This window comes from Haplochromis burtoni, unplaced genomic scaffold (genome assembly GCF_018398535.1).
Source record: "Haplochromis burtoni strain Fernald_Lab_line unplaced genomic scaffold, NCSU_Asbu1 Contig_31, whole genome shotgun sequence".
Lineage (NCBI taxonomy): Eukaryota > Metazoa > Chordata > Actinopteri > Cichliformes > Cichlidae > Haplochromis > Haplochromis burtoni.
In genome coordinates, this window is record NW_024582392.1 from 3,269,029 (window position 1) to 3,290,490 (window position 21,462).

A 21,462-nucleotide genomic window follows, 5' to 3' on the forward strand; every position below is an offset into this window, starting at 1 on the left:
GATTCCTGTTTGAGGGTCCCAGGATCACACATGTCTTTTGAGTTCATCCACACAAGTAAGGTGCTAAATTGTATCTCTTCCCTCGTAACTAATCCCTTTCGTGCCTGCAGAACATTTGGAAACAGTCGGTATGAGCATGAGCACATCGTGGTACAATGTAATGTATCTCCTGTGAGAAAACCTTTCATACTTTAAAACTAGACTTTTTAAATGTGTTTATTGCTTTGGCATCGTCTAAGCATGCGTTTGAGTGAGCAAAACATATTCCAAATGCGCAGTAAAAAGTTTGTTTTCCCCTCCACTAGTGGTTAAAAAGGCGAAATTAAGAAATTGCTTGGGGGAAAAAATTGAACAACTCACCTCCAGAGATACATTTCTAGCAATTTTATTAAGTTCCAGCGAACTGGTCTGTACGTCAATGCAGGATTCTTGATGCCCGGCTGGAGCAGCAGACGCGGTGGAAAAAAACATTAAAGAGAGAACAGCAAAAGTAAAAGAGTGCGCCATGGTTAGTTAGTTGCCTCCTGTGCTGTGAGATCCTTTCTGTGAGAGAGGTGCTGGGACCTTAAATATCGTCTGTTAAAAAGAACTCGCCCCGTCTGAGTGTGATTTGAGAATGAGAGCGCGAGGGATGCTTTTAACTTGTGACTCAATGCAGGGTTTCCCAAGGGCTTCCCTCTCAGGTGTGAGCCAATTAACTACGCAACAGGAAGACAGGAAACGCATTAGGTAATTCAGGTCGAATTCATTGGAAGAATGCGAAACTCCGATCATAACAATGATATTCGTCGGCTTGCAAAATCCACGTCTTTCCCTTTTTTAATTATTGAGTTGCTCTAATTACACATCATATGAAATTAGTCAGCGCCACCACAGTTTCATGCTTTACTGTTTGTGATAAGGCTACAAGCGAAAAAGGCCAACTCGCTTAAACATTTTCTAATCAAAGTTTCACATCGGGGCACAGTCATGCTGTTACCCTCAAAGGGAAAACTGCATTCACAGGTCACTTAACCGGGGACACCTCACTCGTACCAGCCTTGTGCCTGCTGAAAGTGATTTGCGATTTTGTTGTTTCTAATATCTTTGCTCATGTTAATAAATGCCATGTATATATGTTAAATATATATGTTATATATAAAATAAAGAAATTACCTGTTTTGCAAGTTTAGCTATTTGTGACTGCGTTGTTGTACAACACCTACTTTTTAGGTTTATAATCAACCAAGCCTTTTTGGGCACATAAAATATCTTTATATGAATTCTATATTGCCGCCCTCTTGGCAGGATCTCTCTTGAAAGAAGTATTTTAACATCAATTTCACTTTTTACCAGATAAATAAAAACAATATGTAAAACTAACTGGTTGGTGATAGGAATGTTCTTTTTGATTAAAAATGGCTTGATATCATTCATGAGAGATGTGTTTGGCATTTGTTTGACAGGTTATAGGACAACAACGTCATTTTTATTTTTATTTGCAGACTGTCACTCTTTGGCACAAGACCTGGTTGAGCCCTCCTTTGTGTGCCTTAAGCACAGTCTTAATTCTTCGTGTCATATAAACCTCAAGATGAAGGTGACATTTATCAAAGATTGTGGTTCATATCGGCATGATAGCATCAAATAGTTGTTGCGGCTGCTTAACCACGATGTGATTCTCCATCATCCCGAATCTCGACTTAGATCTGGTGGCTGTGGAGGCCATTTGAGTACAGTGAACTCACTGTCATGTTTCAGATAAGGCTGCTGCCATCAGCTATCAGAAGATGGGTACACGGTTAGCAAAAATACTCGGGTCGGCAGGCTGTGGGCTTTAAACCATGACGCTAAAGAGCCCAAGATGTCCCGCGCCGTAAACAATACAATGAAAGAAAGACAAAAGAAAAAATCCAGGTTAGCAACAATGTTATTCAGTCTGACAATGTTCATGTCTTCCCCTTTATGGGTCGCTTTAATCGTGTAATATCAAATCATTCACAATGACCACATTTTTCACTTATTATGTGCGAAAGATTACAAGGAAAAAGACACCAACTAAAGTCTTTCTAATCAAAGTTTCACATCTGGCGAGGAAGTGAGAGTAACCTTTGTATTTCAGAGCGATAACGAGGTGAGTTCTTATTGGGCAAACTTTCCGTTTGTGTCCATGATCTGCCCCTCTTCACTACCAGAGAAAAACCAAATCGTCTGTTTTTTTTCTGAGAAAGAAAAAGTTCAGGGAAGACATAAGATATACACTTCCTTTATCTTTCCCATTTCTGTTCAACGTTATTGCGAAAACACACAAACACTAATGATTTGGTCCTGCTATTACATTTACTGACCATCTATGGGTTTATTTGTCAATTAAAAAGCTTTGGTTAGAGACTTTATTTCAGAATAGCAGAAAAATGCATTAAGCTCCTACCTCTGTCAAATAGCTCATCCTCAGCTGATAGGATAAACACATATATGGCGTTTTTGTCCAATCGAGAAAGATTAACAAGACAGAGGATCCGAAAATTGCGGGTCAACCATCTCTTTCACACACTCTCTGTTGCTTTGATGTTCTCGCTGCTATGGGAGATTTCCCCCTGAACAACGTCAACATACGCTGCTATGTAAACCCCTGGATCACGCACAGTCCCACTTCTGTGTGTCCTAGTTGTTGCTGGGATTAATTACTTCTAACTTGTGGCTGCGCAGTTAAACCACGCGATGCTATAGGCACTCACTGTGACACGACCAGGGGAAGAATATGAACTGAAACCAAGCTGATTAAACTTATGATATAGGGGAAATAAACAAGAGTGTGTTGGTGTAATCAAGGCGACCGTTATCATTATTATTATTATTATTATTATTATTACTTTTAACTGTAGGGGGAGGGAGAGGACATGCCAGAAAAGGTTTGAGAACCACTCAAAAATACGGCAAAGACATGACCAATAAAAGCATAAACGTTACAGCTCATCACTTTAGGCTTGTGAGAAAACCATATTATGCACATAATTCTTATCACACTTTGTCCAGGAATAAAAGTCCAGAAAAAGCTCCTGCTCAGGTCGTTTATAGTCGGTTTGTGCTGTTATCAAATGGTGCAGTCCTCTTTGTTATTTTCAGTAGCAGCGAACAATTACTTTTATTATCCACACTAAATATTTCGTTTAGAAATAATTTGTATGGCAATAATTATTTATTAGAAAATATTGGAACACATCCGGTAGGTGCAGGTGTTTTACCAAGGCAGTAATCCAAGATTCAAAGATATTTAGTTTAATATGATTTTTTTTAAACAAAGAAAGAAAGAAAATTGGAGGGAGTTCTTGCATTTCACAGAGTTTGCAAGTGATGGATCATAAACTCGTACTTCCACAGTTTTTCGACACATGCAGGTGAAACACCACGGATACCTTTCTGTAAAAAAGAAGAGCCATCATGGTTCCATCATAACAGTTTCTATTAACTGCCACATTTTATTATTTCTGCGCCATTCATTTTAATATCTTCACTTTAATTTGATACAAATACATATTTATTTAAATATATAATTTCTTTTAACACTCCACGTTGATTTCTGATCGACTTCACTATTCACTTTCTGTGATGGCAAGCTCCACAACTCACCACTAGTTGCTTCACTTTAGTTTACTCTGCAGTCAATACTTTAAATATATTTTACTTATTGTCCAATATATTTTTTCTTTATTAAATGTATTTTTCTCCATCACACCTTCCAAGGTTTATATGGACTGCGCACATATCAACACTGCAGGGCCAAAGTTCTGTTTTATGGTATAGTACAGCAGCTTTCTTTGGCTGAGTTACCTGGGGTTCTGTTTCTCCTTTCCAGTTGGCAAAAGGTTTGGCAAAGGGCTGGGGGATCTGAAATACCGCTGACAGCCTCATTGGACTAAACCACATGCTTCATTGCCTCGGGGGTGTTTGGAGTTTGTTTAATTGTTTTGTGTTAATTGGTTATATGGCAACCACTTTGTTTTCCCCTTGTCTTTCATATAATTTAGCTAAGCCAGTAAGTTCCCTTGCGTCATTTCAGGAGACCAGTTTTTCTTATCTTTGTTTGAGATTTTGTTAGTGGTTATTTTGAGTTTATTGAGTTGACCTCTTTTATTGGTCTGCCTATTTAAGGTTTTGGCTTTGTCAATTATTTTTCATATTTTTGGATAAATAAAATCCAACTTTTGAATTAAACACCTGTGTCCTATGCCTTGGTCCCTGACAAGCAGTATAAGAAATAAGCGTAAGAAATAAGAACTTTTGAAGCACAAGTAGTTCAGTAATCACCTCAATTACCCTACAAAGAGACAAGATTTATTTATTTATTTTAAATAAATGATTGCTTTTCCGTGGACACGAATTATCACTTTTCCCCTACGTCTTTAGTGTCACTGAACACGCTTTGTGGGTTGCGTCACCATGATAACATGATGATTCCCAAGTTTAAAACAAAGATTTAAAACTTGGGAATTTGTTGAATTTTAATATTCTCTAAGCCCAAGGTAGTATAGTTTTTAATTCCTAAATTTAACCAAGCGACATATTTTTAATTCACTGCGTAGTTGAATTGATACAAGCCATGTGTGAACATCTGTGTATGAGTCTAAATCCACCGCTTCCAAACTCATCATATGGAATTTTTGACATCATTTGGAAAATATTATTTTTATGTCGATGGACACAGATAAGAGTGGATTGATGAAAAGTCCCTCATCTTGGGGGAAAAGGTCGTGATTATTTCCCGAAGTGCGCTGAACGGCTGGCCATCAGTGAAGTGCTAAAGAATTATTTTAAACTAATCTTTACATTGAAGAAAATCGTGTTATAAACTCTGCTTTTTATGTTAGAAACAGCCCATGTTTAATAGCAAGGTTACATATATTTCACTGAATATAATTTACACATTTATCCCAGCTGTAGATAAAGAAATACCATATTTTGAATTATTATTAGCTGTTTTTAATATTGGTTGAACCACTGCAAATTTGATTTGACATAGCAAACGATAATTGAAACTATCAGGATGAGTAATCACTGGCAAAGCCCAACGAAAAACAACCAAAACATGATGTTAACACTTTCATTGACTTCAATATGTTCATATTTCCAGAAATGCCTCATGCAATACAGCTACTGGCTTTGACTGGCTTTGTTTGTTAATGTTTGTTCATGACCTTATGATATAAAATTAGCCCGAATTGTCATCACACCCATGATGGCATGGAAATTTGAGTATAGAAAAAAAAAACCTTTTAATTGTCACCTTTCTGATGATGAAATAAACAATGCGTAATTTTAAAATTTCCCTTGAACTCTGGCATACCTTAATCTGATGGAGCGTTTTCGCAGTTACCATAGTGACCATAGTAACCCAACATTCACAGCTATGAGAAATTTAGAATCAATCAGTTAGTCTAACCCCGCTAATTGGATGTCTTATCACCGTGGGAAGAAGCCGGAGTAGCCTCAAAGAAAACATGCAAACTCTATATAAAAGGAACCCGACCTGAGTCGAACTCAGGAACTCACAAACACACACGGGAGTTCACGGTGCATTCACGTATCATGCGGCGCTAGGGTTAGAGAGCTAGCCATACAAAGAGAATAATTGATGTTAGTATTAGATTAATATATATATATTTTTTTAGCGCTGTCAAGTTAGCTGTCAAGATAACTGAGATGTTTGAAAACAACTCCAAAAGGACCTATAAATCTCATGTGCTTGTGTTTTTGTCAATGAAAAACATAAACTATGAACTATGATTAATAAGATAATTTACTAGTGTTTTACTGAATGACTAGCTAAATCAACTTAAAGACTTAATGAATAGGCCTACTGTACTCTTAAAATGAAATGTGCGTTTGGCATAACAACGGAAGCCTACGCTCCAGCGCGGTTCCTAAACGCACCAGAGGTGCCCCGGAAACGTTTTCCAGTATCCGTGTGTTTGTTGTTGTGAATGAAGTGTGAGCATGGACACCTTTGCAGTTCAGGCTTAGGTAGGTGATGACCTTAAATCGGTATATTTTTAAGTTTAAGAAATGGGTGGGCCTGTTTAGTAATCACAGGTATCGTACAGTTTAGCATGAACAATTCAGGTTAGCCACAACGCTGCTAACATTAGCTAATTTAGATACAGGACACAAACAGCGTTCAAACACGGCTGAATTAGACAATACTCTTGTGTGTGAGATATTTTATTTTACTTTTTAGATTATCTACCCTATTTATGTTTTAGAAATGGATACCAGAGAATCGTCTTTCGGGTCTTTCCCCCTGTTAGCTTACAAACGCGAACTCTAAAGCTACGTCAAAGCTAGCATCAAAGCTGCAGGATGTTTTTGCAGATTCTCAGTAATCCAGGTCATTGTAGTAGCGCCTGCTTTTAGGACTACTGGACTTCTTCTTAGGTTTTTTAAGATGTTTCACCTCTCATCCGAATTCCTTCTCCAACTCTAAAAGTATATTAAGTCAGTGTTAAGTCAAAGAAACAACCCCAAATTTTAACCAAAAAGAAATAAAACAAGACTACCGTCTTGGAAAAGGAAAAACTCGAAAGAACCTTCTCCAAGCCTAACATCCTAACATTAGAGCACTTCAGACCCAGCAACAAAAATACAAAGACAGACTGGTTCCAATCCAACACCTTAACATGACCCCGGTGTCCCTATTAACATGCGTTGGCGTTTCTCTTTAGGTTGATTTAACTGAATCCATGATGAACTTTGACGGTCTTGACCCTGGGATGGGTGAATACTCAGCCAGCCTTCATGGAACTCTAGATGCAGGCCTGGAACCCTCCATGGACCCACACCTAAACCCAAAACTACTCCAGGGTGTGGAGCTATACCCAGAGGGACAGGCTGTGACCGTCCCGGAGCCTGTACACCTGATGGAGGGGATCTTTTCTGAGCTGCACAGTGTAGTTTCAGAAGTTGGCATCCCTGTCACTGCAACACATTTTGACCTGCAGGAGGAAATGCTCTGGATGGGAAACCACAGAGTGAGAACCAGAGTTATATTGGAGGACAGATCGTTTCGTCAGCCGTTACACTTTGTAATATTCCTTTTTTGTGTTCTTTTAAGGGTCATGTAACATCATTCTTTGGACCAACAATGGCACGCTACTCTTCTTTCCAAGTCCACGCAACCGATGACATCCGACATATTCAGAGTTTGGAAACAGGCGTGCTGTTCCTCTCTAAATGCAACCTGAGATGTTACACTCGTGGAGGTCTCGTCATGTTTGATTATCCGTAAGTGTTACTTTTACATTGATTGTTGATATGTTGCACAATATTGGTGAGAAATTAGAGAAAATACAACATTAAGTGTCCTGGTGAAGTTTTCTGCAAAAATACAGAAGAAACACTGTCAGTAGATATTATTGTGAATCCTACCTATCTTAAATAGGGATGTGTTTTTCCTCTATGTTTTTGCGCTCATATTGATTGTTTATGACATGGAGATATGAAAATATTTTTACGGTTATGGAATTAATGGCCATTTTTGGTGCTTTGCAGGATGGAGGAAGGAGCTGATATGCACAGCCTCCTCATGACTGATAACAACACACTGCTCATGGGTGGATTGCAAAACTATGTGGCTGAAGTTGACCTGAATACAGTCCAAGAAACTCAAAAAGTAAGACATCAGGCTTGCATTTATTAAGCCTGATATAAGCATAGACCACTGGCACAACATAGCACTTCACAGCGAGTGTCTGACTGTCTGCTGTGTTGGTTGTACTTCCAGTTCACAGTGGAGGTACCTGGAGTGGCAATAATGCGTCAGACCAATCGTTTCTTCTTCTGTGGACACACTTCTGGCAAAGTAAGTCTCATGTGATTATATCAGTTTTGAAAAAATATATTTGTTTGTTTTACATGACTCTCACATTTACCCTCCGTTCAAAACAGGTGACCCTTCGTGACTTGCGTACCTTTAAGATGGAGCATGAGTTTGATGCATTTTCTGGCAGCTTGTCAGACTTTGATGTTCACGGAAACCTTCTGGCTGCATGTGGATTCTCCAGCCGAGGCCTGAATGGGTTGGCATGTGACCGTTTCCTCATGGTGTATGACCTCCGCATGATGCGTGCTGTAACCCCCCTTCAGGTGCATGTGGATCCCCTCTTCTTGCGCTTCATTCCTACCTACACGTCACGGCTTGCAATCCTCTCACAGACAGGTATGAACTAAAGAGTCTAGTCAATTTTAGAGTTCTTTAGTCTGATTGCTTGTTAGTTTCCTTGGTTTGTAAGTGAAATACCAAGAAATACCAAGAAGAATTAAATTTCGACATTACAGTCAAATGTATTTTTTTCTCTTTGTAACTATGGTATCATAATTGAAAAGGGGTTGAGTCTTTTTCCCACCTGGAGTATGTTGTCCAGCTCTTAGTGCTATAGAAGAGTGTGCTCATGACACAAGCAATGTACACAATTATTTTCATTTTAATGTTGTACAGTGAGGCCAGCAAGAGCTGTTGTGGCATTCCTGATGTGTTTGTTCCACTTTCCAGCTGTTGCACAGGACCTCATGCAATGACTGTAGTTTTCTGGTCTTGTATGGTTTTAAGAGCTAAAGCAGAACACTTTGATGATAGGAGTCATCATTTAGTTTTTATATATTATCATTAGGAAAGTCAATAACAAAACTGACATCTGATAAGTAGTTTACCGCAGTCTCTTATGCTTCCAAAAACTGGTACATGTAGCCGGGCAACATGGTTGTGTGGGGGTTAGCGCTAGTCCTGGGTATGAATCCGCCTTCTGGCCAGAGTTTGCATTCTCTGTGGCTCCCTCCTGCAGTTCAAAGACATGCAGTTAGTGGCATTAGGTTATCTGGTGATTCTCAGTTGACCATAGGTGTGAATGTGAGTGCAAATGGTTGTATGTCTCTCTGTCTCTCTGGCCCTGCAACAGTCCGACAGCCTGTCGTCCTATGATAGCTGGAATATGCTCCAGCCCCGCCGCCTCGTGATCCTGAATTGAAAGTGCAAGAGAGTGGATGGATGGTACATTTAGCTTCACTATAACCGCCTGTATTCTCTCTTTTTCCAGGTCAGTGCCAGTTCTGTGAGCCCACCGGCCTTGCCAACATGGCAGATATTTTTCACGTCAACACAGTGGGCCAGTTGCTCATGAGTTTTGACGTGTCAACAAGCAAACAAGCCTTAGCCTTTGGGGATTCAGGGGGATGTGTGCACCTTTGGTCCGATGCTCCAGAAGTTTCATTCAACGACTACTCACGGGAGACGGAATTTGCCCTGCCCTGCCTCGTGGACACACTGCCTCAGCTGGACTGGAATCACGACCTACTGCCCCTCTCTCTGATCCCCATGCCGCTGACGAGCACTGAGCCTCTGCTGTCAGACTGGCCCACTGCCCTGGCTACACCCAGCCCCAGGTAACACAATTATTAATAGTATATACAAAACTGTTGTACTTAAAAACTAAAATTAAAAACAAATAAGTCACCAAAAACTGAACTGAAACACACACTCTGGAAAGTAACTCGGATAGAAAACCAAACTGTTTTTGTCTTTAAAAGTTCATCAGGGTCACTATAGTTTATCTCAAACGAACTCCACATTACACTGTCACACTTCTCAAAATACAAAGAAATACATCAAAGGCAGAAAGTGGTTCCAAAAAATACACTATTGCCAAGACTTTAAGTTCCCAGCTGTTTTAGGAATTTATTTAGCCTCGGTGGAAAATTAAACTATAGGTTTATGACGTGTTTTTAAGAAATTTACATTTTCATCAGGAACCTGTGGGCTCGGGGCTGGATGCCACAGACAGAATAAGGAAGTTGGAAAGAATTGAGAGACAGAGTAAAGCATTGTTGACTTCAGTTTTTTAAGGATCGTTTTTCTTTACCGAAAAAAAGTTTTTAAACAGTGTGGAGAAATATCAAACATTTTCAAGCTTTTCTGAATTTATATGGTAAAACCAAACCAGGAAAGAGAAGCTGGATCAGTGGAGATGTACGATCTCATGCATGACATAACTGTTCATACCATAAACATATTACTTGACAATCTGGAAGTGGTTAATTTCTCTTCTCTGCAGTCATAGTTGATAACATTACCTATGGAAATGATGACATCTGTATTTGAAGCCATATGTTACACACTTTATGTGAAGGGACAGAGACACGCCATATTTTATGACACTAATTAAAACATGTAAACTATGGCTTGAAATTGGTTGGATTTTTTTCGTGTTCAGATTTTGTAAAGTTTGTGATGCAGTTTTTTTTTTTTTTTTTGAACGAATATATTAATTTACTCCTGTTTCACTATTAAAGGCACTTCAGAATGAGAAGCATGGCTTGTAGCTGCCCCTTCCCCCTTTTCCCCTTAACTGCTTTACAATCTAAAACGTGTGTTTGTTTTTTTTTGTTTTTTTTTTAAACAGACGAGCCCCTCCGGTGGACCCAGAAATCCTCCGCACTATGAAAACTGTTGGCTTCATTGGTTACGCAGCAAATCCTCGTACCCGCCCCAGGAACCAGGCATGTGAAGAACTTGGTTATGCTAATTTAAATGGGGAAAAAATATTTTTTTATTGTCCTTCTTCACAAAATCCTAACAATCTTTCTATTTTAAGGCTGAAAACCAGTTAAACACATGGTTTTCAACATAATGTAACTTTTTTTTGTGGTCCCTGTTTTGGTTTCAGGTTCCTTATAAGATTAAAGATGTGGAGCCTGATTATGATAATTACAACCAGGTCCCTGAGTCACCAATAGGACGTGATGAAGAGCCACATCTTTACATGGTGCCCAAAAAGTATAGAAAGGTTGGACTTTATTTCATTCTCGTTCTCATATAGAGATGAGATTTATTGTTGACGTATCACAATCTATAAAGTTTTACTGTAAATTTAGATTTCCAAAACACGTGATGAAGATGTCTTTGTTCTGCTTCAGGTCACAATTAAATACTCTAAACTTGGATTGGAGGACTTTGACTTCAAACATTACAACAGGACCTTGTTTGCTGGCCTGGAGCCACACATTCCCAATGCCTACTGTAACTGCATGATCCAGGTAAGAAGCTGAAGATTTACAATGTGTTTGGTAAAAATTTAGTTTTTGATATGAGACATCATCAAGAGTTGCTCTCTGGTTTTTTGTCTTAGGTGTTATATTTCCTGGAGCCGATTCGCTGCCTTGTTCAGAATCATTTGTGCCAGAAAGAGTTTTGTTTGGCCTGTGAGCTTGGCTTCCTCTTTCACATGTTAGATTTGTCACGAGGAGATCCATGTCAGGTAAGTTTTTTCCATTCATTTCTCTGAAATAACGATTCAGCCTCTTGGGAAATACAGAACCCTTAAATTGAATCCTCATTTCTTTGCAACTGGACAATAATTTATTATGTAGCTTTCCCAAAGTACCATCTCCTATCATCTTCCTCAAGGCCAGTAACTTCCTCAGAGCATTTCGAACCATCCCTGAAGCCTCGGCGTTGGGCCTGATCCTCTCAGACTCGGACGAGCAAACAGGGAAGGCTAGGCTTGGTCGCTTAATCCAAAGTTGGAATCGTTTCATCCTCACCCAGCTTCACCAGGAGACACAGGAGCAGGAGGGTCCGCAAGCCTACAGAGGTGCTAGCAGCAGGTATAATACATCAGTCTGGATGTGTTCTAGGCTGCTTAGAGAAAGAGCCCTGGGTCTGTGGGTTTCCTCTGAGTTGGTGTTTCTTCCATCCTTAACATGGTTACTTTACACTTCCCGTCACTGTGGCCTTGGCCAAAGCACATATGGGTGTTGTGCCTGGGGACCATCCATCCATCCATTCGCTTCCGCTTATCCTTTTCAGGGTCGCGGGGGGCGCTGGAGCCTATCCCAGCTGTCATAGGGCGAAAGGCGGGGTACACCCTGGACAGGTCGCCAGTCTGTCACAGGGCCAACACACAGGGACAGACAACCATTCACACTCACATTCACTCGCACATTCACACCTAGTGACAATTTGGATTAATCAAGGCCTGGGGACCAATGCTTGGAAATAGTTCAATTGTTATGTTGTCATTATCCTTTGAGAAATTCTCTTTCTGAGTGTGGTGATTGTTCGATAAAGACAACCACATCAAAAAAGGCATCACAATTACAGACATAATTACATACATCTAACAATTAAGTGACAGTAACATTACAAAACACCTCATATCACCTGGATTTATTTAACGTCCAGTTTATTGTTACATGAGACTGTATAAAAGATCAGACGGGTACCTTGACAGGAACTTGTACCTCTGTTGAGAGAAAGTGAATCATTTGCAGGATTTCTTACTCACAGAGCAAAAACTGCTCTGAGTCTAGTAAGCCCTGCAGTCTTACTGAACATATTTCCAGTCTTATTAAGTTTGTTTATAAAAGTAGAAACCGTTTAAAAGATAACGTCTGCGTAACAAATGTGACTGCTCTGTTTGTGTTGCAGTTGTCTGGGCTCCTCTGGTGAGTCTGTCATTGGAAAGCTGTTTGGTTGTGAAGTTGAGAACAGTAGTTTGTGTCGCTGTGGCAAAGAAACGGTCCGCTCCTCCCTCACGCTGCTCTTCACCATGCATTACCCCGAGCAGAACACTCAAGGTCAGTTTGAGAGCACTGAGGTGTGCATTTCACACTCATATCTCCTCTTTCTTACACGTGTGTATATATATCATATGCTTGCATTTAAAAATAATAATAATAATGATAATTTTATCTTATCAGTTTCCAATATGTTTTTTTAATCCTGTATTTAGAAATTTAATTATCTTCCTCTGTATATCCTTTTCCAGAGCTACTATATTTTATTGTTCTGTGTTTGTAGCTTTAAATATTTGAATGTCCTCCATTACAGATGGGTAGTTTTAATGTTGAGTGAGCAGTAGGCTATATCTGTTACCAGTATATTAATTTGACTCTGATATTTTTCAGAAAAAACAATAAAGGAGTATGACTTTGCTGAGATCCTGAAGAAAAGCATCTGCCTGGAGCAGAGCACTCAGGCATGGTGTGAAAACTGTGAGAAGTATCAGCCCACAGTGAGTTACAGCTTTTATTCACTCATATTGTCAATACATAACAGATTGTTAGCCGTGCTGCAGAGTGATAGTGTGTTTGTGTTACACTGTAGGTGCAGACACGAAACATTCGATGTCTACCAGATGTTTTGGTGATAAACTGTGAGGTGAACAGTGCTAAAGAGGCTGAATTCTGGAAGGTTCAGGCCGAGGTAAGCGACATTGATTCTGTCATTAGAAAGATAAAAATTAAAACCAAGATGGTTTTCTTCAACTTGTTATTAATTACATGAATGTTTTTTATAGTATGCTTTCAATAAAGCCAAGCAGAAAGAGAAACCAGCAAAACCTAAAGAACCACCTCCCATGCCCACTGAGTGGTGCTTAGAGTAAGTAGAGTAAGACCCCTTTTCATTTTAAAGAAATACACACACACACACACACACACACACACACACACACACACACACACAGCTGTACATTGGAAGGAGCACTTTGAGAAGCTTTAGGGGTGTCAAACATAAGGTTTGGAGGCCTTAGTTGGGCCAGAATGAGCTTGACAAAGACTCCAATCTGGTCCGGTAGACAACTTTGGAAAAATGAAGGTAGGTATAAATTATTGGACTTTTAACTGTGTTTGTTGTGTTATAGTTTTTCCTCCCGATAAAGACCTCCCCCTGTGTCCATTCATACTACACCAAAGTAGTGAGGATTGGATAAACATTTAAATGACAGAAAAGTTTCAGTAGGAAAAAAAGAAACATCAAATATGGGACAGTCTTTTGGCACTGAGCTATCAGATCTTTTTCTGTAATTTTCTACATTGATCATGGAGAAAAACTGAAATGTGCTGTTGAAATTGCACTTTATCTTAAATTGTGATTAAATATGTTGTTGAACTTTACACTTTAAACTTTGTGCAGTGGGGAGGAGATTTGCGGTATGGAGGGCATCACCTTTGACACTCGCACAGAGGATCTGCGGCACATCTGGATCCCCGCCACTCTCAAGATGTCCATCAGCAAAAGTCAAGGACTAGAGATCAGCAGGTGGTCTGAGACCGAGGAGGTGAGGCCTTTAGAGCTTCTTGAGCTAACAATAATTTGAAATAATTTCAGTCTGTAATTTTCCTCCCTGTCCACTCACTGCAGTATCTCTGAGCAGTAAATCTACATTTAGTAAGACATCTTTATTCTTTCTTTGTTAAATTTATATCTCTTATTTTGTTTTACTTTACACACACACTTCATTATATTATATATTATGTAACTTTTTATATAGTTTTTTTTACAACCCCTGACAAACTGACACCTTATTGATGAGAGAGGGATTTGCACATCCCTTTGATCCAGGGATCTGTTTCATGTTCCAAGGCTAACTGCTATCAGGGCAGGGATAAGAGACTAAGAGAGATGTAGAAAATCCACATTGCCGGGCACTGAGCGGGGCAAAACCTGTAAACAGATCTGCCCCTCTATGGACCCACCACATGCAGGGAGAGACGCTGGGCTCAGGTGCAGTGTGACCTGGGTATCAAGGTATCAAGAAAAGACAGGGGCTTAGATATGTTGACTCGAAGCATCACTGTCTGTTCATTGGGATGTGGAATGTTCCCTCACTGGTGTGGAAGAAACCTGAATTAGTGCAGATGTAGCTGGGGTGGGTATCTGCTTTGGGAAGCTCAGAATAGCATCCCTTTTTTTTGGTTCTGCGGGCTTCATCTGAGTGAGACTGTTAGCATGTACTGGTGTGGTTTGCAGTCAAGTGGGAAACAGCTGGTATAAGCACCTCCAAGTCACCTATGGTTATTACCAAAAGTGTTAGTTGAGGCGAATGGGTGTAGTCCGGGATGTCTCAGAAACCATTGAAAACATTATATATCTCATCTGGCCTGCTCTCCCATCTGGGGACTTCAGGAGTAACTGGAGAGTATTAGGGGAAAGTCTCTGGAATAACCTGCTGCCATATTATTATTTTTTATATATAGCATTTAGCTATATTTTATTTCAATTTTTAGATAATTTTAAACCATTATTGTCTTTAACTTAAGAGTTTTAGATCTCTAACCCCTGTATTTATTTTACTTCATTTTTTTCTGTTCATTTGTGCTCCTTTCTGTTTTTGTTTTTTTTAAACAAAAACAGAAAGATTAGAGTTTGAGTTACTGAGGTATTCTATTTTAACGGTTATTTATCTTAAATTGGGTGTACTGTTTTGGCTGCTGTAACAGCATGTGGTTAAAAAAAAAGTTTATCTTCTCTTTATCTCTTACTTTATCTGTTACTAGTTAAGTGCTGCTGAAGAGGCGGAGGGAGCTTCTCTGTATGACTTGGTGGTCACGGTGCCGCACATCCTGGATGCTCGCACGGGTGGTAATCTGGTTGCACACATTAAAGTGGGTGAGACCTACCATCAAAGAAAAGAGGTGCGTTAGTCTTAGATAAGAAATTGCAGTCTGAGATAAACTCACTTTGAAAAGTTACATTTTTAACATTTAAAATGATTTTATTATTTCAGGGAGTCACACACCAGCAGTGGTACCTTTTCAATGACTTCCTCATTGAACCGATTGATAAAGTAAGGATTTATTTTTGCTAATGTAAACGTGTGCAGTCACCTAAAGCTATTTATTATTTTATCTGTTGATTTATTGTTTTTGTTTTCAGACTGAGGCTGCACAGTTTGATGTGAGCTGGAAAGTGCCAGCCATTCTGTATTACGCTAGGAGAAACTACCACACCAAATACGACCTCCGCAGTAAGTTTCAGCATAATAAATCTGAAGGTTTTCTTTTTATTGATCGAACTGCTCATGCTCTGCTGTTTGCCTCAGTTAAAAATCCCATAGATGCTAGCGTGCTGCTCACAGAGGCGTCACTGGCTCGGAAGCAGAGGAAGACACATGCCACTTTTATCCCTCTCATGGTCAGTGAGATGCCGCAGGCTGGTGATCTGGTGGGGCTGGACGCTGAGTTTGTAACACTCAATCAGGTAACTCTAACCACAATACCACTGTGTGAATACATTACCCTGTAAAACACTTGTAACCACATTAATCGGGTTGTCGTTGCTTGCTTTACCGTATTAAAAGATCCTTCCTCTTAATTCCGCATACTTCTGCTTTGTGTGGCTTTGAATTTTTTTTCTGATTTTGGATGAATTTAATTCAAAACCCATTCAAGTTTTATCCACCCACTCCACTACAACATTCCCCATCTTAAAGGAGAACTATTCTAACCATAATGCACTGGTGTTAACTTGAAACTGAAAATAATATATTGTGTGGGATTTCAAAGGAGTGAAATTGCCAGATATTTGTCACATTGTTTTGCGGTTAGTGTAAACACTTTGATAATAAAGAGGAATCCTTGGGATTAAACCACTTCTGCTTTTTCTGTAGCAGTGTGACTTCAAAGCGCAGTGTACTCTTTGAAGTTTTTGTTTGAAGTTGTTTACCTGCGAAAAGCTGACAATAAAGTCTACACAAATCTCCATGACATGGAAATTTACAGTGACCTGGAGACATCAGGCCCTTTTTAATCATGATTTGTATCTTCTTATGTTAAACCAAATAACTAAAAAAAATTGCTTCCAGGTTGAAATCTATAACACTAAATATTAAGTATTACCTGTAGCTGATGACCTGGTTATGAGGAAAAAGTGTTACAGAAAGAATAGGATTAGAAATGAGTTCATCAGAGGGGCTTCTCAGCCACGACAAAGTTAGACAGGCAAGACTGAGGTGGTTTGGACATGTGCAGAGGAGGGATGGTGGATATATTGGACAGCCTGGTGGAAAAGAGGAAGGCCACAGAGGTGGTTTATGGATGTAGTGAAGGAAGACATGGTGAGTGTTATGGGTAGGGTGAGATGGAGGTGACCCCTAAAGCCTGCCGATTGAAGAAGAAGGTGGGAAGACATAATCTTTCATGATAAAAAAAAATATTATAGACATTTACAGGGAGCTCTCTGTCACACAGACTGGTCATAATGGTTAACTCATGAAACTAATCCAGGTGTCCAGTTAATAAGGTTAGTAATCTGTGCTCTCCTAGGTTGGACTGTGTTAAATGGAATGCTTTTTACCCATAAGCTGTAAAAAGCTGATGTATTATCGTGAAAAGGTCCTGGGTTCGAGTCCACTGGCAACCTGGAGTCTTTCTAAAGTAATCTTGTTGTTATTAAACAAACTCAACTCTTTAATGTGTGCGTCTGTAGGAAGAAGCAGAGCTACGCAGTGATGGCACCAAATCAACCATTAAGCCCAGTCAAATGTCTGTGGCCAGGATCACCTGTGTGAGGGGTCAGGGGCCCAACGAGGGGGTCCCCTTCATCGATGACTACATCTCCACTCAGGAGCAGGTGAGAAGCTGCAGAGAGTATGAGTATATAATGTTTCATGGATCCACCTGCTAACTGGTCAATTTGTTCTTCCAGGTGGTCGACTATTTGACACAATACTCTGGCATCAAACCTGGAGACCTGGATGCCAAAATATCCTCTAAGCATCTGACCACTCTGAAGTCAACCTACCTAAAGTTGCGCTTCCTCATTGACACAGGAGTTCGCTTTGTAGGTCACGGCCTACAGAAAGACTTTCGTGTCATCAACTTACTGGTATGTTGTTTCTATAAACTAGTGTGTATAATTTAGAGCTCAGTAAAGTCAAATTCAGTCATCTCACAACTCTTAGAGTGATTAGATGTGATTTTTAAGGTTTTTCTTTTGTTTTTTAAGGTTCCAAAAGATCAAGTTGTTGATACTGTCCATCTCTTCCATTTGCCCCGCAAGAGGATGATTTCTCTTAGATTTCTTGCCTGGTATTTTCTCGGTAAGTCAAGGTTAAAATATAGAGCTTACTGTAAAAACAAACAAATCAAAAAATGTACAAAAAACAAAGGTTAGTAGTTAACACATTTGGCGATGCCGTGGTGCAAGGGACCAGCTGACATTAGCATTTTCTACAGAAGCCCATGAGCCTTACCTGCAACTCGCGTCTATATACAGCATTAAAGTCTTTGCATTCAATGATCTTCAGACATACAGATGAATGCCTCAAAAAATAATCCTGTACTTTTTATTTAATTAAATTAACTAATTCAAATATGTGTGAGTTTTCCTTTAAATCTTGAAGTCTTAAACCAACCAATCAAAAAATAAATAAATTAATAAATAAAATCACAACTTCCAACATACACAGTGTAAAAAAATCCCAGATGGTAGCAGATTACAGTAGACTGATGATGTATGAGTGTCGGAGACCTTTCTGTCAAGGTTATAGACACATTTCAAGCTGAAACACTTAAAAATGTATAAAGATAATCATTTTATTTCACTCGTTATCAATAAATGTAATTCTCTTCTGAAATCTGAAGATAACAGTTTACCTTAAGTCATTTCTGATTGTTTTCTTCTTGATGTCCACAGACCTCAACATCCAGGGGGAAACCCATGACAGCATAGAGGATGCACGCACTGCCCTGCAGCTGTACAGGAAGTACCTGGAGCTGAGTCATGGCGGCGGGAATGATGAAGTGAGGAAGGTCCTCAAGGGACTCTATGAAAAAGGGCGCCAACTGGACTGGAAAGTCCCGGAATCGGACACAGGAGATGGTCAAGGTAGCCCAAAAAGTACGAGACTGCGCTGAAGTAGACGCAGACTGATTTTGACGTCGTGTGAGTTCAGATGACAGGGGTTAATGAGAGACATTGTGAATGGATTGAATGCACTCTCCTTCCTTCCACAGGTGCTGCTGTGTTTCCCTCTGTGATGGGGCTGTGAGCAACACCGTGACCGGGAGATTCTCTTGCTTATTTTCTTCAGATGTGTCACATTTTATACTCGTTTGCTTTGTGTACAGTTTTCATGCAGGTATGTCTGCATCTGTAAACAGACTGAGTCAGTGACTGATCATTTTTAGTCATGAATAAATTTGGGCTTTTTAGGTCAAAGATTTTCAGAAAAAATTGGTTTGTATTTTATCTTTTTGAAACATTAAATAAAAAAGATTTTTGTTGCTGTAAACGAACGCATCCTGAGCGTGTAAGATGCTTTTTTTATACCGGGAAGTGGGAAATGTACCGTAGTTTTTGGGTCATAAGCCGCTACTTTTTCCCCACACTGTGAACACTGCGGCTTATACTGACGTGCGGCTAATGCATTTTTCTTTTTTCATGCGGCCAAAAACATTTTGCCTGGTAACAGTAGACCAATCAAATTGATAAGTAGTATATATACGGTATATATTTTTACCGGTTGTTAAGAGACATTGTAATGTTGTTTGTGCACTGTTCCGTAAAAAAACCATAAGCAACGTAATTTGTGTGTTACTGATACGTACGTATACTTAAAGGTAGCCGTGTTACAGGCGCTGTTCGAGGAAAAAAAGCATTTGCAGTATGTATTTTTGTATGTTACCTTACGGATTAAATTAAACTTTAAAAATCCTCACATGTAATATTTCTGTGTAAATATCTTTTATTACAAGTGAATTAAAATCCGGTGCGGCCTGTACAAGTATGAAATTGATTTTCTTTCTAAAATTAGAGCATGCGGCTTTTAATCAGGTGCGCTCTGTAGTCCGGGAATTACGGTACATGAATACTTGTCAATCTTGATTAAAATCGAATAACCCAAACTCTGTGACTGTTCAGAGAAATCTATTTACATCTAACAATGACTTTAGTTTGGTCTTTTCCCTATCCTTCTGTGAAATCTGCTATCATTGTTAATTTTCCAGGTAACTTCTGGAAAATAATTTAAATGATTTCTTACAAATCTCAATGCAGAACTATTTTTTCTTTTCCTGTTTTAGTACAGTTTGTTCTGCTAAAGTATGAAAAAATGTATTCAAATGCAACTGTGACCAGAGAGCATTTCCAAACACAATGGATCACTGAAGTTAGTCAATACCAATAAGCTAAAACTACATTACATCACATCTGGTCCCTCCAGCTTTTTGTCTGGATTTGTCAGAATTAGCTGTGATTTAAATAAAGTGAAGTTTCATTGCCTTTGTTCCCTCATGCAGAAAAAAACAAAAAGGGTACCCTGTCTAGTTGGACTCCTTTTCAAGTTTCAGACGTGTGTTGTGTTAGCTGATCCACTACAGAAACCTCTTCCCTCTAAACTTCTCGTTTTTTAAACAAACCAAGACCTGGAAGCATCAAATATTTTAACAGCAGTTACTGGAAAACTGATTTGTAGATTGTTTTTGCTGTTACATTAAATTCAATTCTATTTTATTTTTTCAGTGCCAAATCACAACAACAGTCGCCTCAAGGCGCTTTATGTTGTAAGGTAGACCCTACAGTAATGCATACAGAGAAAAACCCAACAATCATATGACCCCCTATGAGCTTTTCCAACAGTGGGAAGGAAAAGCTCTGTTTAACAGGAAGAACCCTCTGGCAGAACCAGGCTTGCGACCAGTTGGGGGAGAGAGAGAGAAGAAAAACATGCTGTGGAAGAGAGCCAGAGATGAATAACAAGTGTGATTCAGTGCAAAGAGGTGTATAAACATGTAGTGAGTGAGAAAGGTGACTAAAAAATAAATACTCGTGCATCATGGAAATCCCCCAGCAGCCTACATCTATTGCAGCATAACTATAGAAGGATTCAGGGTCACCTGGTCCAGCCCTAATTATATGCTTTAGCAAAAAAGGAAAGTTTGAAGCCTAATCTTAAAAGCAGAAATAGTGTCTGTCTCCTGAATCCAAGTTGGAAGCTGGTTCCACAGAAGAGGGGCCTGAAGGCTGAAGGCTCTGCTTCCCATTCTACTTTTAAATACTCTAGGAACAACAAGTTAGCCTGCAGGGCAAGAGCGAAGTGCTCTAATGGGGTGATATAGTACTACAAGGTCATTAAGATAAGATGGGACCTGATTATTTAAGACCTTGTGTGTGAGGAGCAGGATTTTGAATCCAATTCTGGATTTAACAGGGAGCCAATGAAGGGAAGCCAATATAGGAGAAATATGCTCTCTCTTTCTAGTCCCTGTCAGTACTGTTGATGCAGCATTGAAAAGACATTTTATTCTTTATTTACCGTCACATGTACTTTGAGAATTGAATGCATGTATTAAACATGTCCAAAGTATTACATAATGAGGCTGGTGTATATAGGCTTAATCTCTGTGAATCAAAAGTTGAGTCTGTAGACTGCTCTAAATGTGAGCAGTGGGCAGGGTTTAACTGGTTAAAAGAAAATAACCATAAAGTGTACTAAACTGATTACCTCCAAAACAAACAAAACACGGGGAAGGAGCACCACCCAAACCAAGAATAATTTTACTGATAAGTGGCTTCTGGAGCTTTAAAGACCACCGCAAGTCACTTACTTAGACATATATAGCTTAACTTTAATTTCGTGGAAATGTGCGTCATAAAGATCGCTCGTATAAAATCATGGGTCCGATGTCATTAAAAAGGAAAAGAAAAAAATT

At 39.3% G+C, this 21,462-nt stretch overlaps 1 protein-coding gene across 3 annotated transcripts; it reads left to right on the top strand.

Annotated features, from left to right (window-relative positions):
• Positions 1-5,403: 5,403 nt before the first annotated feature.
• pan2 (poly(A) specific ribonuclease subunit PAN2) lies at positions 5,404-20,252 on the top strand. 3 transcript variants are annotated; one of them, XM_005918941.3, is made up of 26 exons: positions 5,404-5,613; positions 6,699-7,004; positions 7,088-7,257; positions 7,525-7,645; positions 7,757-7,834; positions 7,921-8,191; positions 9,066-9,411; positions 10,428-10,524; positions 10,692-10,811; positions 10,942-11,061; positions 11,154-11,282; positions 11,432-11,631; positions 12,455-12,603; positions 12,934-13,040; positions 13,133-13,231; positions 13,326-13,408; positions 13,943-14,087; positions 15,307-15,444; positions 15,537-15,596; positions 15,686-15,776; positions 15,852-16,009; positions 17,237-17,380; positions 17,456-17,635; positions 17,756-17,849; positions 18,446-18,649; positions 18,766-20,252. In XM_005918941.3, the coding sequence occupies exons 2-26, from the start codon at positions 6,717-6,719 to the stop codon at positions 18,798-18,800; spliced, it is 3,627 nt and encodes a 1,208-aa protein (XP_005919003.1). In that variant the 5' UTR covers positions 5,404-5,613; positions 6,699-6,716; the 3' UTR covers positions 18,801-20,252. The 3 variants fall into 3 exon arrangements, with proteins under 3 accessions (XP_005919003.1, XP_005919002.1, XP_005919004.1); XM_005918940.3 differs by lacking the exon at positions 5,404-5,613 and adding an exon at positions 5,855-6,000 and having other exon boundaries at positions 18,766-20,251; XM_005918942.3 differs by lacking the exon at positions 5,404-5,613 and adding an exon at positions 5,855-6,000 and having other exon boundaries at positions 18,446-18,637; positions 18,766-20,251.
• The last annotated feature ends 1,210 nt before the right edge of the window (positions 20,253-21,462 follow it).

What these genes read in the sequence shown, in the direction of transcription:
- pan2 (XM_005918941.3), top strand. Translation starts at nt 6,717, where the DNA reads ATGATGAACTTTGACGGTCTTGACCCTGGGATGGGTGAATACTCAGCC. An exon ending in CACCAAATACGACCTCCGCA is followed by an intron (nt 15,777 to 15,851) that starts GTAAGTTTCAGC and finishes TGTTTGCCTCAG; the next exon opens with TTAAAAATCCCATAGATGCT. An exon ending in AGTTTGTAACACTCAATCAG is followed by an intron (nt 16,010 to 17,236) that starts GTAACTCTAACC and finishes GTGCGTCTGTAG; the next exon opens with GAAGAAGCAGAGCTACGCAG.